Source organism: Scyliorhinus canicula, chromosome 1 (genome assembly GCF_902713615.1).
Source record: "Scyliorhinus canicula chromosome 1, sScyCan1.1, whole genome shotgun sequence".
NCBI lineage: Eukaryota > Metazoa > Chordata > Chondrichthyes > Carcharhiniformes > Scyliorhinidae > Scyliorhinus > Scyliorhinus canicula.
Window position 1 is genome coordinate 168,397,257 of NC_052146.1, and position 20,525 is coordinate 168,417,781.

A 20,525-nucleotide genomic window follows, 5' to 3' on the forward strand; every position below is an offset into this window, starting at 1 on the left:
GGTCCTCACTGTCCACGGGGATAGTGCCAGAGGACTGGAGAGTGGCAAATGTTGTTCCTCTGTTCAAGAAAGGGAATAGGAATGACCCTGGTAATTATAGGCCGGTTAGTCTTACTTCGGTGATCGGTAAGTTAATGGAAAAGGTCCTGAAGGATAGGATTTATGACCATTTGGAAAGATGCAGCTTAATCCGGGGTAGTCAACAAGGATTCGTGAAGGGTAAGTCTTGCCTCACGAATTTGATTGAATTCTTTGAGGAGGTACCTAAGTGTGTAGATGAAGGTAAGAGCAGTTGATGTTGTATACATGGATTTTAGTAAGGCATTTGATAAGGTTCCCCGTGGTCGGCTTAAATAGAAAGTAAGGAGGTGTGGGATAGAGGGAAATTTGGCCAATTGGATAACTAACTGGCTATCACATAGAAGACAGAGGGTGGTGGTGGATGGAAAATTTTCAGACTGGAGACCAGTTACCAGCGGTGTATCACAGGGATCAGTGCTGGGTCCTCTGCTATTTGTGATTTTTATCAATGACTTGCAGGAGGGGGCTGAAGGGTGGGTCAGTAAATTTGCTGATGACACCAAGATTGGTGGAGTAGTGGATGAGGTGGAGGGCTGTTGTAGGCTGCAAAGATATATTGATAGGATGCAGAGCGGGCCGAAAAATGGCAGATGGAGTTTAACCCTGATAAGTGCGAGGTGATTCATTTTGGTAGAAAAAAATTTGAATGCGGATTACAGGGTCAACGGCAGGGTTCTGAGGAATGTGGAGGAACAGAGAGATCTTGGGGTTCAGGTCCACAAATCTCTGAAGGTTGCCACTCAAGTGGATATAGCCATGAAGAAGGCCTATAGTGTGTTAGCATTTATTAACAGGGGGCTTGAGTTTAAGAGCCGCGGGGTTATGCTGCAACTGTATATGACCCTGGTGAGACCACATTTGGAGTATTGTGAACAGTTCTGGTCACCTCGCTAAAGGAAGGATGTGGAAGCATTGGAAAGGGTGCAAAGGAGATTTAGCAGGATGCTGCCTGGTTTGCAGGAGATGTCTTATGAGGAAAGGTTGAGGGAGCTAGGGCTTTTCTCTTTGGAGCGGAGGAGTTTGAGAGGCGACTTAATAGAGGTTTATAAGATGATGAGAGGGATAGATAGAGTGGACGTTCAGAGACTGTTTCCTTGGGTGGATGTAGCTGTTACATGGGGGCATAACTATAAGGTTCAGGGTGGGAGATATCTCTTTACTCAGAGAGTAGTTAGGGTGTGGAATGGACTGCCTGCTGTGATAGTGGAGTCGGACACTTTTGGAACTTTCAAACGGTTATTGGATAGGCACATGGAACACACCAGAATGACAGGGAGTAGGATAGCTTGATCTTGCTTTCGGACAGTGCTCGGCACAACATTGAGGACCGAAGGGCCTGTTCTGTGCTGTACTGTTCTATGTTCCATAAATCATTGAGAGCATCAGCTCCATGCAGGTGGGAAAGGCGCCGGGACCCGACGGTTTCCCGGCGGACATCTACAAAAAATTCACACCAGTCCTGGCCCCACACCTAAGGGACATTTTCGCGGACTCACTGGCAGGGGGCACCCTGCTCCCTACGCTAGTGTAGGCCACAATTTCACTGATACCCAAAAAACATAAAGACGTGACAGAATGTGGATCATACAGACCCATTTCACTGCTGAATGTGGATGCAAAAATACTCGCAAAGGTCCTGGCCAAAAGGCTGGAGGGCTTTGTACCAGAGGTGGTCGCAGAGGACCAAATGGGCTTTGTGAAGGGTAGGCAGCTCACAGCGAACATCAGGCGGCTGCTGAATGTAATAATGATCCCCTCCGGGGAGAGAACAGCAGAGGTGATCGTCTCCCTGGACGCAGAAAAGGCCTTCGACAGAGTCGAATGAAAATACCTCCTCGAGGTACTGGAACGGTTTGGGCTCGGAACGGGATTTACCGCCTGGGTGAGGCTCCTGTACAACGCTCCCAAAGCGAGCGTCCGAACTAACACCACCAGCTCTGAATACTTCCAACTGGAGAGAGGAACAAGACAGGGCTGCCCCTGTCCCCACTCTTGTTCACGCTAGCGATCAAACCCTTGATGATAGCCCTGTGGGACGCGAAAAGCTGGAAGGGAATCTGGAGAGGAGACAGAGAGCACAGAGTCGCACTCTATGCAGATGACCTGTTCCTCTATGTCTCAAAACCACAGGAGGGACTGAAGGCAATACTACAAATACTGAAAGAGTTTGGAACCTTCTCGGGCTACAAATTTAACCTGGACAAAAGCGAGGCATTCCCAGTGAACCCAAACGGGGGAGGGAGAGAGCTGGAGGGGCTCCTGTACAAAACAGCCCAGAACATATTCCGCTACCTGGGGATCCAGATAGCCAGAGACTGGACACAGATCCACAAGTGGAACGTGACCAGCCTGGTGGAGGAAGTAAGAAGAGACCTTCAAAGGTGGGTCAAAGGTTACGTCAGTGGTAGGGAAATTACTGGAGAGAATTCTTCGAGACAGGATCTACTCCCATTTGGAAGCAAATGGACGTATTAGTGAGGCAGCATGGTTTTGTGAAGGGGAGGTCGTTTCTCGCTAACTTGATAGAGTTTTTCAAAGAGGTCACAAAGATGATTGATGCAGGTAGAGCAGTGGATGTTGTCTATATGGACTTCAGTAAGGCCTTTGACAAGGTCCCTCATGGTAGACTGGTACAAAAGGTGAAGTCACACGGGATCAGGGGTGAGCGGGCAAGGTGGATACAGAACTGGCTAGGTCACAGAAGGCAGAGAGTAGCAATGGAAGGGTGCTATTCGAATTGGAGGGCTGTGACTAGTGGTGTTCCGCAGGGATCAGTGCTGGGACCTTTGCTGTTCGTAGTATATATAAGTGATTTGGAGGAAAATGTAACTGGTCTGATTGATAAGTTTGCAGACGACACAAAGGTTGGTGGAATTGCGGGTAGCGATGAGGACTGTCAGAGAATACAGCAGGATTTAGATCGTTTGGAGACTTGGGCGGAGAGATGGCAGATGGAGTTTAATCCCGCCAAATGTGAGGTAATGCATTTTGGAAGGTCTAATACAGGTAGAGAATATACAGTGAATTGTAGAACTCTAAAGAGTATTGAAAGTCAAGAGAGATCTAGGTGTACAGGTCCACAGGTCACTGAAAGGGGCAACACAGTGGAGAAGGTAATCAAGAAGGCATACGGCATGCTTGCCTTCATTGGCCGGGGCATTGAGTATAAGAATTGGCAAGTCATGTTGCAGCTGCATAGAACCTTAGTTAGGCCACACTTGGAGCATAGTGTTCAACACTGGTTGCCACACTACCAGAAGGATGTGGAGGATTTAGAGAGGATGCAGAAGAGATTTACCAGGATGTTGCCTGGTATGGGGGGCATCAGCTATGAAGAGCGGTTGAATAAACTCGGTTTGTTCTCACTGGAACGACAGAGGTTGAGGGACGACCTGATAGAGGTCTGCAAAATTATGAGGGGCATAGACAGAGTGGATCGTCAGAGGCTTTTCCCCAGGGTAGAGGGGTCAATTACTAGGGGGCACAGGTTTAAGGTGCGAGGGGCAAGGTTTAGAGTAGATGTACGAGGCAAGTTTTTTTACACAGACGGTAGTGGGTGCCTGGAACTCGCTGCCGGAGGAGGTGGTGGAAGCAGGGACGATAGTGAAATTTAAGGGGCATCTTGATAAATACATGAATAGGATGGGAATAGAGGGATACGGACCTAGGAAGTGTAGAAGATTGTAGTTTAGTCGGGCAGCATGGTCGGCACGGGCTTGGAGGGCCGAAGGGCCTGTTCCTGTGCTGTACTTTTCTTTGTTCTTTGTGGGGCTCACTCCCACCTGGCGGGGAGAGTGCAGACGATCCAGATGAACGTACTGCCAAGGTTCCTCTTCCTGGTTAGATCCATCCCAATCTTCATCCCCAAGGCCTTTTTCCAAAATGTAGACAGTCTAATCATGGAGTTTGTGTGGGTGGGGGTAGTGCGGTGGGGAAGAACCTGAGAATTCCCAAACTGACACTGCAAAGAGGAAAAGTCAGAGGGGGACTGGCTCTACCGAACCTACAACACTACCACTGGGCAGCAACGGCAGAAACAGTGAGGGATGGGTACAAGAACCCGACACAGATTGGGTACAAATGGAGGAGGCATCCTGTAAAGGAACGACCCTCCGGGCCCTCGCCACAGCAGCACTCCCATCCTCCTCAACAAGATACACAACAAGCCCAGTGGTAGTGGCCACGCTGAGAACGTGGATCCAGCTAAGACAACACTTCGAGATAAACAAAATATGCCCCATGGCTCCCATATGCGGCAATCACAGATTACCCCCAGCCATGCTGGATACCACCTTCAAAAGATGGAGGCGGGACGGGGGCACATTGATGGTCGGGGACTTATACGTAGGGCACAGACTGGGGACACTAGATGAACTGATAAGAAAGTGGAGGTGAGCAAAAGGACAGGAAATGAGACAACTCCAAATAAAACACTTCCTCCGCAAAGAGACAGTCGGGTACCCCGGGGTCCCAGAAACCAAACTACTAGAGGACCTGATAGGCACAAACAACGAGAAGGGGGGCTATGTGGGAAAATAAATGGACAGTTACTGGACAGAGCCCAGATTCCACTGGACGAGACCAGACAAAAATGGGAGAACGAACTGGGGACAGAGATAGGATGGGGACTCTGCAGCAAAGCACTGAGCAGGGTGAATGCCACCTCCTCCTGCACAAGGCTAAGCGGGGCCTCACGGTAGCATGGTGGTTAGCATCAATGCTTCACAGCTCCAGGGTCCCAGGTTCGATTCCCGGCTGGGTCACTGTCTGTGTGGAGTCTGCACGTCCTCCCCGTGTGTGCGTGGGTTTCCTCCGGGTGCTCCGGTTTCCTCCCACAGTCCAAAGATGTGCGGGTTAGGTGGATTGGCCATGCTAAATTGCCCGTAGTGTAAGGTTAATGGGGGGATTGTTGGGTTACGGGTATGCGGGTTACGTGGGTTTAAGTGGGGTGATCATGGCTCGGCACAACATTGAGGGCCGAAGGGCCTGTTCTGTGCTGTACTGTTCTATGTTCTATGTTCTATGCTACCAGCAAAAATGATACCAATAAAGCATAACCAACTGGAAGGACTAGTCAGATTTTTTTCATTTCAAAAGAACTCAAATCATCAAATTTGTTAATACCGAGTAGTTTGTGTACCTGGGTAGTTTGGGTGATTTGCTAGCTCGAGAGATCTTTGGAGATTTCTTGCCAATCCAGTCATCACTTAGCTCTATATCACTGGAGTCAGAACAGTTACAACTATCAATCACTGTTGACATCAAGTTGTTTCCATAGATTTCATCTAGTAAAAACATACAAGAAATTAAAATTAATATCTGGCCCAAAAGCACATCCTAAATACTTTTAAATGGCACGATTTGTAAGAAGTATTCGTAATAGAATGTTTTATCTTGCATGAATAACAGAGCTCAAGTTGTCAAATGTAATTTGAGAAAATTGATCAATTAAAAAAAGTGACAGAAATTTGTTTAGAGATTCATATAAATGCTTGGTTGTACTATTTTGACAAAAGTCCAATTAAAAACTGAGCATTCCCTCCCCCCCCCAATTTTAGCTCACTGAGCTGGTTTAGCTCACTGGGCTAAATCGCTGACTTTTAAAGCAGACCAAGCAGGCCAGCAGCATGGTTCGATTCCCGTACCAGCCTGCCCGGACAGGCGCCGGATTGTGGCGACTAGGGGCTTTTCACAGTAACTTCATTGAAGCCTACTCGTGACAATAAAGCGATTTTCACTTCATTTTCATTTTTTCAATTTAAGAGTACAGGAATTGTTTGCATGAAGGGCAAAGAAACATTGTCATAGTTCTAGATGTGGCAAGCTACCATGTACATGCATGTCAAAAGACACATCCTTTATCTGGCTACTATTGATATCTTCTTTTAAAAAAGTTTTTTAAAAAGTATTTTTATTAAGGTTTTGCAGAATCTTTCATAATAAAACAGTAGCAACAATAATAACAAAACAAACTACAGTGAATATTAACATAGTGTAAAAAGAGAATATAGAATAACAATTAAATAGACATTACCCCACGCGACCCAGTCTTCCCACACCATCCCAATGAAGCACTCACTCCCCCTCCCCCCCCCCCCCCCCCCCACCACGGATTGCTGCTGACATTTTCCCCGAGAAAGTCAACGAACGGCTGCCACCTCTGAGAGAACCCTAGCGTTGACCCTCTTAAAGCAAACTTTATTTTCTCGAGGCTGAGAACCCAGCCATGTCGTTAACCCAAGTCCCTACACTCGGGGGCTTTGAGTCCCTCCACATTAATAAAATCCGTCTCCAGGCTACTAGGGAGGCAAAGGCCAAGACGTCGCCCCCCTGAACCCCCGGGTCTTCTGACACTCCAAACATCGCTATCTCTGGACTCGGCACCACCCGTGTGTTAAGCACCTTGGACATTGCCCTCGCGAACCCTTGCCAGAACTCTCTAAGCTCCGGGCATGTCCAATACATGTGGACATGGTTTGCAGGGCTGCCCTTGCACCTCATACAACTGTCTGCTACCCAAAAAATTTGCTAATTCTCGCTGCCGTCATGTGTGCCCGGTGGACCACCTTAAATTGAATTAGACTGAGCCTGGCACATGATGAGGAGGAATTAACCCTGCCCAGAACCTCTGCCCACAGCCCCGCATCCAACTCCTCACCTAACTCCTCCTCCCACTTGCCCTTGAGCTCCTCCACCGGGGTTTCCTCCGCCCCTGTAGTTCCTGGTAGATTATCTGACACCTTCCCGTCCCCCACCCAGGTGCCGGAGACCACCCTGTCCTGTATCCTCAGTGGCGGCAGAGTCGGAAAGGCCACTACCTGTTTTTTTAGGAAGGCTCGTACTTGCAGATATTTAAAGGCGTTTCCTGGCGGCAGATTCCGTCTATGAACAGATCTCCCAACTTTCTGTGCCTGCCCTCTGCCAGCTCTGAAACCCACCATCCATCCTACCAGGGACAAACCTGTGGTTGTTGCACATCGGGGTCCAGACCGACGCTCCCTCCACCTTCTTGTACCTCCTCCACTGTCCCCACCACTACCAGACCTGTGGAGTAACGGGTCGGCGAGAATGGCAAAGGAGCCGTTATCAAAGCTCCCAGACTAGTACCTTTACATGACGCCTCCAGCTGCTCCCATGCCCCCCCCCCCCCCCCCCCCCCCCCGCCTCAATCGCCCACTTCCTAATCATTGCTATATAGGCTGCCCAGTAGTAGTTGCGAAGGTTCGGCAGTGTCAAACTGCGACTGCGCTCCAACAGCGATCTCCTTACTCGCGGGGTCTTATTCGCCCACACAAAGCCCGTAATGATCCTATTCACCCGTTTAAAAAAGGCCTTGGGGATGAAGGTGGGGAGGCACTGAAAGACAAACAAAAATCTGGGGAGGACAATCATTTTCACTGTCTGCACCCTCCCTGCCAGTGACAGCGGGAGCATGACCCACCTTTTAAAGTCCCCTTCCATTTGCTCCACCAACCGGGTCAGGTTGAGCCTATGCAGGGCATTCCATTTCCTGGCCACCTGTACACCCAGGTAACAAAAACTTTTCTCTACCATCCTGAGCGACGGCTCTGCCCCTTGGCCTGGATCACAAACAACTCACTCTTTCCCATGTTCAGTTTATGTGCTGAAAAACTACCAAAATCCCTCAGGATCCGCAGAACTTCCCCCATCCCCTCCACAGGGTCCGAAATGTACAGGAGCTAATCATCCGCGTATAGCGAGACCCGATGTTCCACAACCACCCCATCTGTTCTGGCTTGTGACAATTCACACCTCTTTAACTTGCTCCATCTGGACCTGTAAAGACTTAATTACCTGCAAAGACTCGCATTCAAAGTATCGTCTTGCATTTTTGACTTTGTCTGTATATATATTTCTGGAACCTACCTCTTCATTCACCTGAGGAAGGAGGAGTGCTCCAAAAGCTAGTGATTTGAAGCAAACCTGTTGGACTTTAAACTGGTGTTGTAAGACTTCTAACTGTGGTCACCCCAGTCCAATGCCAGCATCTCCACATCATTTTTTAGGAAGAAGACAAAAAGGATAAGGTTATGGAGCTGGAATGCTGTTTAAAGAAATTAACCCAATAGTGAGGGAAGATATTAGATCTGATGATGTGGAATCTGTATGAGTAGTACTGAGAAATACTAAGGGCAAAATTGTGTTTTGTATATTGTATATACCCTCAAACTGCAGTGGTGATGTTGGGAATGGAATTGAACAGGAAAATAGGAGGGGGTCAGGGTTTGGGAAGACAAGCCATTTTAGGTGTTTCTCTGACTATATATAAATAGAATCAGGTGAGACAATGATGAAGAGGTGTTAAAGAAGAATGATAGAGGATTGCAGAGAGGACAAGAAGAGATAGTACACCATGATCACATAAGATGTTGTTTTTAAAATTGACAAGAGTCCTTTTAGTACTTAGGCAGGATGGAAACCTGATTGGAGAAGTCGGAGATAAGAGTTTCTAAAAATATGGAGTGGATTTGAGAGGTTACAGCCTGTTCAGAGGCTTTGAAATGGGAGATTGAGGTGGGGTAGTATGCAAGGACTGACTGGTCAAGGGTTTGGCTTTTGAGAAGAGGGGTAAATGAAAAAGGAGCGAGCGCCAGGGGAGAGAAACATCATTCAACTTTCATGACCACCAGATGTCCTCAAAAAGGACACTTTACAGCCAATGAAGTACTTTTAAAGCGTAGTCAGTATTGTAATGTAGGAAACAATTGTAATGCAGAAAACACAGTAGCTGATTGTAATAATTACGAGATAACCTGCTTTTCTGTAATATTGAGCAGGACATATTGGCCAGGACACAGTGATATCGCTTCTGCTCTTCTTCGAAATAGTATCATGGGAACTTTTAAAGACAACGCAGATGGACTTTGATTCATCATCTCATTCAAAACTCAGCGCACAACTCTCCAAGTACAACACTTGAATCTCAGCCTAGATCAAGAGAGCAGGAAATGGGTCTCAATGACAACATAAAACATAGAACGATACAGCGCAGTGCAGGCCCTTCGGCCCTCGATGTTGCACCGACATGAAAAAAAACTAAAGGCCATCTAACCTACACTATGCCCTTATCATCCATATGCTTATCCAATAAACTTTTAAATGCCCTCAATGTTGGCGAGTTCACTACTGTTGCAGGTAGGGCATTCCACGGCCTCACCACACTTTGCGTAAAAAACCCACCTCTTACCTCTGTCCTATATATATTACCCCTCAATTTAAGGCTATGTCCCCTCGTGCTGGACTCCTCCATCCGCGGGAGAAGGCTCTCGCTGTCCACCCTATCTAACCCTCTGATCATTTTGTATGCCTCTATTAAGTCACCTCTTAACCTTCTTCTCTCTAACGAAAACAACCTCAAGTCCATCAGCCTTTCCTCATAAGATTTTCCCTCCATACCAGGCAACATCCTGGTAAATCTCCTCTGCATCCGTTCCAAAGCTTCCACGTCCTTCCTATAATGAGGCGACCAGAACTGTACGCAATACTCCAAATGCGGCCGTACCAGAGTTTTATACAGCTGCAACATGACCTCATGGCTCCGGAACTCAATCCCTCTACCAATAAAGGCCAACACACCATAGGCCTTCTTCACAACCCTATCAACCTGGGTGGCAACTTTCAGGGATCTATGTACATGGACACCGAGATCCCTCTGCTCATCCCCACTACCAAGAATTTTACCATTAGCCAAATATTCCGCATTCCTGTTATTCTTTCCAAAGTGAATTACCTCACACTTCTCCACGTTAAACTCCATTTGCCACCTCTCAGCCCAGCTCTGCAGCTTATCTATGTCCTTCTGTAACCTGCAACATCCTTCCGCACTGTCTACAACTCCACCGACTTTAGTGTCGTCTGCAAATTTACTCACCCATCCTTCTGCGCCCTCCTCTAGGTCATTTATAAAAATGACAAACAGCAACGGCCCCAGAACAGATCCTTGTCGTACGCCACTCGTAACTGAACTCCATTCTGAACATTTCCCATCAACTACCACTCTCTGTCTTCTTTCAACTAGCCAATTTCTGATCCACATCTCTAAATCACCCTCAATCCCCAGCCTCCGTATTTTCTGCAATAGCCGACCGTGGGGAACCTTATCAAACGTTTTACTGAAATCCATATACACCACATCAACTGCTCTACCCTCGTCTACCTGTTCAGTCACCTTCTCAAAGAGCTCGATAAGGTTTGTGAGGCATGACCTACCCTTCACAAAACCATGCTGACTATCCCTAATCATATTATTCCTATCTAGATGATTATAAATCGTATCTTTTATAATCCTCTCCAAGACTTTACCCACCACAGACGTTAGGCTCACCGGCCTATAGTTACCGGGGTTATCTCTACTCCCCTTCTTGAACAAAGGGACCACATTTGCTATCCTCCAGTCCTCTGGCACTACTCCTGTAGCCAATGATGACCTAAAAATCAAAGCCAAAGGCTCAGCAATCTCTTCCCTGGCTTCCCAGAGAATCCTAGGATAAATCCCATCAGGCCCCGGGGACTTATCTATTTTCACCTTGTCCAGAATTGCCAACACTTCTTCCCTACGCACCTCAATTCCATCTATTCTAATACCCTGGGTCTCAGCATTCTCCTCCACAATATTATCTTTTTCCTGAGTGAATACTGACGAAAAGTATTCATTTAGTATCTCGCTTATCTCCTCAGCCTCCACACACAACTTCCCACCACTGTCCTTGACTGGCCCTACTCTTACCCTAATCATTCTTTTATTCCTGACATACCTATAGAAAGCTTTTGGGTTTTCCTTGATCCTACCTGCCAAAGACTTCTCATGACCCCTCCTTGCTCGTCTTAGCTCTCTCTTTAGATCCTTCCTCGCTTCCTTGTAACTATCAAGCGCCCCAACTGAAACTTCACGCCTCATCTTCACATAGGCCTCCTTCTTCCTCTTAACAAGAGATTCCACTTCTTTGGTAAACCACGGTTCCCTCGCTCGACCCCTTCCTCCCTGCCTGACTGGTACGTACTTATCAAGAACATGCAATAGCTGTTCCTTGAACAAGCTCCACATATCCAGTGTGCCCAACCCTTGCAGCCTACTTCTCCAACCTACACATCCTAAATAGAACATAGAACAGTACAGTACAGAACAGGCCCTTCAGCCATCAATGTTGTGCCGAGCCATGATCACCCTACTCAAAACCACGTATCCACCCTATACCCGTAACCCAACAACCTCCCCCTTAACCCTACTTTTATTAGGACACTACGGGCAATTTAGCATGGCCAATCCACCTAACCCGCACATCTTTGGACTGTGGGAGGAAACCGGAGCACCCGGAGGAAACCCACGCACACAGGGGGAGGACGTGCAGACTCCACACAGACAGTGACCCAGCTGGGAATCGAACCTGGGACCCTGGAGCTGTGAAGCATTTATGCTAACCACCATGCTACCCTGCTGCCCCGCATGTCTAATGGCATCATAATTGCCCTTCCCACAGCTATAACTCTTGCCCTGCGGGGTATACTTATCCCTTTCCATCACTAACGTAAAGGTCACCGAATTGTGGTCACTGTTTCCAAAGTGCTCACCTACCTCCAGATCTAACACCTGGCCTGGTTCATTACCCAAAACAAAATCCAATGTGGCCTCGCCTCTTGTTGGCCTGTCAACATATTGTGTCAGGAAACCCTCCTGCACACATTGTACAAAGAACGACCCATCTAATGTACTCGAACTATATCTTTTCCAGTCAATATTTGGAAAGTTAAAGTCTCCCATAACAACTACCCTGTTACTTTCGCTCTTTTCCAGAATCATCTTCGCCATCCTTTCCTCTACATCCCTAGAACTATTAGGTGGCCGATAGAAAACTCCCAACAGGGTGACCTCTCCTTTCCTGTTTCTAACCTCAGCCCATACTACCTCGGAAGAAGAGTCCCCATCTAGCATCCTTTCCGCCACCGTAATACTGTCCTTGACTAGCAGCGCCACACCTCCCCCTCTTTTGCCCCCTTTTCTGAGCTTACTAAAACACCTAAACCCCAGAACCTGCAACAACCATCCCTGTCCCTGCTCTATCCATGTCTCTGAAATGGCCACAACATCAAAGTCCCAGGTACCAACCCATGCTGCCAGTTCCCCTACCTTATTTCGTATACTCCTGGCATTGAAGGAGACACACTTCAAACCACCTACCTGAACACTGGCACCCTCCTGCGAAGTCAAATCTGTGCTCCTGACCTCTATACTCTCAATCTCCCGTACCCCAAAACTACAATCCAGGTTCCCATGCCCCTGCTGAATTAGTTTAAACCCCCCCAAAGAGCACTAACAAATCTCCCCCCCAGGATATTGGTGCCCCTCAGGTTCAGATGTAGACCATCCTGTCTATAGAGGTCCCACCTTCCCCAGAAAGAGCCCCAGTTATCCAGAAATCTGAATCCCTCCCGCCTGCACCATCCCTGTAGCCACGTGTTTAATTGCTCTCTCTCCCTATTCCTCATCTCACTATCACGTGGCACGGGCAACAACCCAAAGATAACAACTCTGTTTGTTCTCGCTCTGAACTTCCATCCTAGCTCCCTAAAGGCCTGCCTGACATCCTTGTCCCCTTTCCTTCCTATGTCGTTAGTGCCAGTGTGGACTACGACTTGGGGCTGCTCCCCCTCCCCCTTAAGGACCCGGAAAACATGATCCGAGACATCACGTACCCTTGCACCTGGGAGGCAACATACCAAACGTGAGTCTCTCTCGCTCCCACAAAATCTCCTATCTGTGCCCCTGACTATTGAGTGTCGTCTGCAAATTCACTCACCCAACCTTCTGTGCCCTCCTCTAGGTCATTTATAAAAATGACAAACAGCAACGGCCCCAGAACAGATCCTTGTGGTACGCCACTCGTAACTGAACTCCATTCTGAGCATTTGCCATCAACCACCACCTTCTTTCAACTAGCCAATTTCTGATCCACATCTCTAAATCACCCTCAATCCCCAGCCTCCGTATTTTCTGCAATAGCCGTATAGTAGTATTGCTGCCTCACAGCTTCAGGGACCGGGGTTCAATTCTGGCCTTGGCCCATTGGCCCATTTGCAGACGACACTAAAGATAAGCTAAAAGCGTTAACGACACGAGGCAGGGGGAAAACTTGAGAAAGATTAGAATTTGAGGCTAAGGAAGGCAGTTCATTAGAGGAGGTTCAGCCCAATGGGCTGGGAAAGACAAAAGCACTGAGATAACTGAATGGTTGGTCTCAAGGTTAATTACAAACAAGTCGAACAGTTGCTGGCACTTATTGGAGGGTGAAGGAGGTAGGGGAGAAGGGTTTAAGAAAAGGATTTGCAGTACAGAAAGTAGCTCAGATCAAAGAATGGAGTACAATTCAAATTCCAGCTATTTGATAGGCCTGACAGGAGAACATTTGTTGTTAAAAATATTTCACAGTAAACTTATACTTAACACCTATTCAGTTAGATATAGTGTTGGAAGAAGCTCAGGACGAAACAAGGCCATTGAAAGTTATTGCAAAAAAATGAGGAATTTGATAGGTTGGTTTGTTCTGTCATACTACCTTGTTTTTGACTGGCAGCAGTAGCATTTTCCACTTGCCTGATAACAATCATATATTTGAGTTAGAATCCATAGAATCCCTACAGTGGAAAAGGAGGCCATTTGTCCCATCGAGTCTGTACTGCACTCTGAAAGAGCATCCTACCTAGGCCCACCCCCCCACCCAATCCTTGTAACCCCACCTAACCTTTGGCACTAAGGGGCAACTTAGAACACCCAATGTACCTAACCTGCACATTTTTGGACTGTGGCAGCGCCTGGAGGAAACCCACTAAGATACGGGGTGAAAGTGCAAACTTTACACATGCTGTCCCCATAAGACTATAAGACATAGGAGCAGAATTAAGTCACTCGGCCCAGAAGGCTGTGCAGGCCACATCACGGAGTGTCTTTATGACAGAGATACATAGGTTATAGATTAATAAGGGGATCAGGGGTCATGGAGAGAAGGCAGGAGGATGGGATGAGAAAAATATCAGCCAAGAATGAATGGCGGAACAGACTCAATGGGCCAAGGCCAGAATTGAACCCAGGTCCCTGAAGCTGTGAGGCAGCAATACTACTATACGGCTATTGCAGAAAATACGGAGGCTGGGGATTGAGGGTGATTTAGAGATGGGGATCAGAAATTGGCTAGTTGAAAGGAGGTGGTGGTTGATGGCAAATGCTCAGAATGGAGTTCAGTTACGAGTGGCGTACCACAAGGATCTGTTCTGGGGCCGTTGCTGTTTGTCATTTTTATAAATGACCTAGAGGAGGGCACAGAAGGTTGGGTGAGTAAATTTGCAGACGACACTAAAGTCGGTGGAGTTGTAGACAGTGTGGAAGGATGTTGCAGGTTACAGAGGGACATAGATAAGCTGCAGAGCTGGGCTGAGAGGTGGCAAATGGAGTTTAACGTAGAGAAGTGTGAGGTGATTCACTTTGGAAAGAATAACAGGAATGCGGAATATTTGGCTAATGGTAAAATTCTTGGTAGTGGGGATGAGCAGAGGGATCTCGGTGTCCATGTACATAGATCCCTGAAAGTTGCCACCCAGGTTGATAGGGTTGTGAAGAAGGCCTATGGTGTGTTGGCCTTTATTGGTAGAGGGATTGAGTTCCGGAGCCATGAGGTCATGTTGCAGCTGTATAAAACTCTGGTACGGCCGCATTTGGAGTATTGCGTACAGTTCTGGTCGCCTCATTATAGGAAGGACGTGGAAGCTTTGGAACGGGTGCAGAGGAGATTTACCAGGATGTTGCCTGGTATGGAGGGAAAATCTTATGAGGAAAGGCTGATGGACTTGAGGTTGTTTTCGTTAGCGAGAAGGTTAAGAGGTGACTTAATAGAGGCATACAAAATGATCAGAGGGTTAAATAGGGTGGACAGTGAGAGCCTTCTCCCGAGGATGGAGGTGGCTAGCACGAGGGGACATAGCCTTAAATTGAGGGGTAATAGATATAGGACAGAGGTCAGAGGTAGGATTTTTACGCAAAGAGTGGTGAGGCCTTGGAATGCCCTACCTGCAATAGTAGTGAACTCACCAACATTGAGGGCATTTAAAAGTTTATTGGATAAGCATATGGATGATAATGGCATAGTGTAGGTTAGATGGCCTTTAGTTTTTGACTTCCCATGTCGGTGCAACATCGTGGGCCGAAGGGCCTGTGCTGCGCTGTATCTTTCTATGTTCTATGTACTAGTCACTGTGCCACTGTTTAAAAAATAATAAATTTAGAATACACAATTCTTTTTTTTATTCAATTAAGAGGCAATTCATAGCCAATTCACTCACCCTGCACATCTTTCGTGCCCCTGTTCAAAAAAGGGAATAGGGATAACCCTGGGAATTACAGGCCAGTTAGTCTTACTTCGGTGGTAGGCAAAGTAATGGAAAGGGTACTGAGGGATAGGATTTCTGAGCATCTGGAAAGGCATTGCTTGATTAGGGATAGTCAGCACGGATTTGTGAGGGGTAGGTCTTGCCTTACAAGTCTTATTGAATTCTTTGAGGAGGTGACCAAGCATGTGGATGAAGGTAAAGCAGTGGATGTAGTGTACATGGATTTTAGTAAGGCATTTGATAAGGTTCCCCATGGTAGGCTTATGCAGAAAGTAAGGAGGCATGGGATAGTGGGAAATTTGGCCAGTTGGATAACAAACTGGCTAACCGATAGAAGACAGAGAGTGGTGGTGGATGGTAAATATTCAGCCTGGAGCCCAGTTATCAGTGGCGTACCGCAGGGATCAGTTCTGGGTCCTCTGCTGTTTGTGATTTTCATTAACGACTTGGATGAGGGAGTTGAAGGGTGGGTCAGTAAATTTGCAGATGATACGAAGATTGGTGGAGTTGTGGATAGTGAGGAGGGCTGTTGTCGGCTTCAAAGAGACATAGATAGAATGCAGAGCTGGGCTGAGAAGTGGCAGATGGAGTTTAACCCTGACAAGTGTGAGGTTGTCCATTTTGGAAGGACAAATCTGAATGCGGAATACAGGGTTAATGGTAGGGTTCTTGGCAATGTGGAGGAGCAGAGAGATCTTGGGGTCTATGTTCATAGTTCTTTGAAAGTTGCCACTCAAGTGGATAGAGCTGTGAAGAAGGCGTATGGTGTGCTGGCGTTCATTAGCAGAGGGATTGAATTTAAGAGCCGTGAGGTGATGATGCAGCTGTACAAAACCTTGGTCAGGCCACATTTGGAGTACTGTGTGCAGTTCTGGTCACCTCATTTTAGGAAGGATGTGGAAGCTTTGGAAAAGGTGCAAAGGAGATTTACCAGGATGTTGCCTGGAATGGAGAGTAGGTCATACGAGGAAAGGTTGAGGGTGCTAGGCCTTTTCTCATTAGAACGGAGAAGGATGAGGGGCGACTTGATAGAGGTTTATAAGATGATCAGGGGAATAGATAGAGTAGACAGTCAGAGACTTTTTCCCCGGGTGGAACACACCATTACAAGGGGACATAAATTTAAGATAAATGGTGGAAGATATAGAGGGGATGTCAGAGGTAGGTTCTTTACCCAGAGAGTAGTGGGGGCATGGAATGCACTGCCTGTGGTAGTAGTTGAGTCGGAAAAGTTAGGGACCTTCAAGCGGCTATTGGATAGGTACTTGGATTAGGGTAGAATAATGGAGTGTAGGTTAACTTCTTAAGGGCAGCACGGTAGCATTGTGGATAGCACAATTGCTTCACAGCTCCAGGGTCCCAAGTTCGATTTCGACTTGGGTCACTGTCTGTGTGGAGTCTGCACACCCTCCCCGTGACTGCGTGGGTTTCCTCCGGGTGCTCCGGTTTCCTCCCACAGTCCAAAGATGTGCAGGTTGGGTGGATTGGCCATGAAAAATTGTCCAAAATTCTATGATTAACCTAGGACAAAAGTTCGGCGCAACATCGTGGGCCGAAGGGCCTGTTCTGTGCTGTATTTCTCTATAATCTCTGTAATCTTTTTGGATTGTGGGGCGAGACCCACACGGACACGGGGAGAAATCCACACAAGCAGTGACCAGGGGCCAGGATCGAACCCGGGTCTTCAGTGCTGTGAGGCAGACGTGCTTCCCACTGCACCACCGTGCCGCCCCAGTGTGCCACTGTTAACAGTGCTTCAATTAAATTTTATATGAGCTCTCAATATTTTACAAATTGGTTGATAAGAGGTTTTGAAACTCATGAGCATAAAAACAGAAACCCACTTCTGCGTCATTGCTGATTCTTATTGTAAGCCTTTTTGGTCTGTAGGTCAGGTAATAAATTTCTGACTCCGAATTATGCACATTTAACAAAAAAAGAATAAACATTTATTACAGCATGTAACTTAGAATAAGTTGATCACTAAAATAAGTTGATCACTAAAATAACTTGTCCTCTGAGCACCATGTTATACTTTGTCATAGAGTTATTCGACCCATAAAATCTATTTTAGTTCTATGTAGAGCAATTCAATCTAGTTTCACTCCTATGCTCTGTTCCCATTTACCCACATCTTTATTTCCCTTAAGTGTCAATGCAATTTCCTTTTGAAATCATTGAGTGGCATTCACTACTTGCATAGCTCCAGATCACTACCATGAAGAAAGGTTGAGTAGATTAGGATTGTTTTCGTTGGAAAGACGGAGGTTGAGGGGGCACCTGATTGAGGTATACAAAATTATGAGAGGTATGGACAGGATGGATAGCAACAAGCTTTTTCCAAGAGTGGGGGTGTCAGTTACAAGGGGTCACGATTTCAAGGTGAGAGGGGGAAAGTTTATGTGCGTGGAAAGTTTTTTTGTGCAGAGGGTGGTGGGTGCCTGGAACGCTTTATCAGCGGAGGTAGTAGAGGCGGGCACGATAGCATAATTTAAGAGGCATCTAGACAGGTACATGAACGGGCGGCAACAGAGGGAAGTAGACCTTGGAAAATAGGAGACAGGTTTAGATAAAGGATCTGGATCGGCGCAGGCTGGGAGGGCTGAAGGGCCTGTTCATGTGCTGTAATTTTCTTTGTTCTATTAAACAAGTTCTTTCTTACATCCCCCTACGTATCTTGCCCATAACCATGTATCTATGCCCCCTATTCTTTATAGTAACAGCTTATGGAATTATTACAGCATTTTGTTTGTATCTTTTGACAATTAGCTTGTTAAGCCAATTGAATTGCTAAGGACAGGTAATGAGCATTGTATCAAGAGTATAAGTAGAGACAGCTGTAACAGTTGGGTGTAGGGGATCATAAGGAAGTGGTAATGTCACTTGAGCTGTTTGAAGAGTAAACTCGCTGATAGTAAAAGACAAGCTTCTGAATCAGTCCTCCACCATATGCTATTAATGGAATTATCATAATCATAGATTATCATAGAATTTACAGTGCAGAAGGAGGCCATTCGGCCCATCGAGTCTGCACCGGCTCTTGGAAAGAGCACCCTACCCAAGGTCAACACCTCCACCGTATCCCCATAACCCAGTAATCCCACCCAACACTAAGGGCAATTTTGGACACTAAGGACAATTTATCATGGCCAATCCAACTAACCTGCACATCTTTGGACTGTGGGAGGAAACCGGAGCACCCGGAGGAAACCCACGCACACACAGGGAGGACATGCAGACTCCGCACAGACAGTGACCCAAGCCGGAATCAAACCTGGAACCCTGGAGCTGTGAAGCAATTGTGCTATCCACAATGCTACCGTGCTGCCCTAATCATGTACACTGTCATCAAATCTTCCCTCAACCTCCTTTCCTCCAAAGAGAACAATTCACGCTTCTCCAATCTAATCTTACCTAAAATACTTGGAACCACACTGGTAAATGTCGTCTGTAGGAATCCTCATTACTTCCTGTGGGAGTTGTGGTCTAACCACTGTTGTGTTATGTTACTGCGAGTAACATAAGCTGCTACTTGATGTAGGCTCTGCTGAATTATGCTCCAGACTCAGAGATAAGTTTAATGTATTTATTGAGCTATTAACAATGCTCTGTAAGTGAGTTTGACACTCTGTTAATCTGCCTCTTTAGTAACTCAGTCTATTCCGCTAACTATACATGCTTGCTCTTGACCATGTGCTAGGGTGTGATGTTGCTGTAATCAACCCTGTCCTACTCTCTAGGTCTCTGACGATGGAAGAGGCAGAGCCTGTGTGCCTTGGCATTTTTATATAGGTTGTGTAGTGTCCCCTTGTGGTAATGCCACCTCTGGGTGTCCTGATTACCCATTGGTTGTGTCCTGTTCTAATAATCCATTGGTTGTGTGTCTGCATATCATGACATCTTTGGTGCTCCCTCTAGCGGTTACTTCGTTGTAGTGTATTTACATTAACCCCTTGTGTATTAGTGATGCATATCATTACACCCCCTTTTTTCTTGTTACAAAGTTTCTGTACTTTGATAAAGAAAATTGTACAAAACAGGTAGATAATTGATGACATGTACAAGTTGTGATGATATTGATGATTATACAATACCAATTAATATTTATGAGTCCAAACTTTATGAATTTGTACAGTCGAGTGGCTTTCTTCCTTTGTTGTTGAAGTGGTGAGGTTGATGTTGTCATTTCTTTGTGATTGTCGTCCGTGTTCTTGTGTTTAAGTAACCAAGAAGTCATCATGAGGTGTTCGAATGGTCGAATCTCTTCATTGTCTGATTGAGACTTTTTTTTCTATGCTTGTGGTAGCGATTCTGTATGTCATCTTTGTTATCGTACTTTTTGCTGTTTTTGTCGTGCTTGTTGTTTTTGTCGCGCTCAATGACTGTTCCGTGTGGATAATTCAAGTCATTCTCAAAGTTATTGGTATCCGTGTCCTTTGTGGTATCTGTTGTTTCATTGAGCGTTTCTTCTTGAGGATTGTGTGAATGATCTGATGTTGCATTGATCTTTGACATCACTCCTTTGTGGTTGATGTGATTCCTCTTTGATTCCTTGGTGCTCCTCTTCTGCAGTCATTTCTCGTTCACTTGAAGAATCATTGATTTCTTGGTGCTCCTCTTTTGGAGTCATTTCAGATTCACTTGAATCATCTTTGGTTTCTTGATGCTCCTCTTCTGGAGTCAAAATCTTCAAGGTTTCATTTTGATTGTTGAGTACTTCTGTACATACGAGCTGAGATCTGTCAGTCTTGCTGTGATCTTGCACATCTTGTGTGGGAATTGTGATTTCTTCGTCACTTGTCTCACATACAGTGGGTAGACATTCAGTGTCTTGTTGGTTAAATGAGCTGGGTAGGCTTTCATAGTCTTTTTCTGGTGGCTCAATTAAGCTGGGTAGACTGTCATAGTCTTTTTCTGGTGGCTCAAATAAGCTGAGTAGACTGTCATAGTCTTTTTGTTGTTCACGTGAGCTTGGTAGACTTTCATAGTCTGCTGCTGGTTGCTCAGATAAGGTTGATGGACCTTCTTGGTCTTGTTCATGAATGGAC

The 20,525-nt window shown here is 46.3% G+C and overlaps 1 protein-coding gene across 2 annotated transcripts in view; it reads right to left on the reverse strand.

Moving 5' to 3' along the window:
• tulp4a (TUB like protein 4a) overlaps positions 1-20,525 on the reverse strand; it is a 569,265-nt gene that overhangs the window by 222,995 nt on the left and 325,745 nt on the right. For both annotated transcript variants that reach the window (XM_038802363.1, XM_038802372.1), the window contains exon 9: positions 5,222-5,366. In XM_038802363.1, coding sequence (XP_038658291.1) covers positions 5,222-5,366 — 145 coding nt within the window. The remainder of the gene's footprint in view (positions 1-5,221; positions 5,367-20,525) is intronic.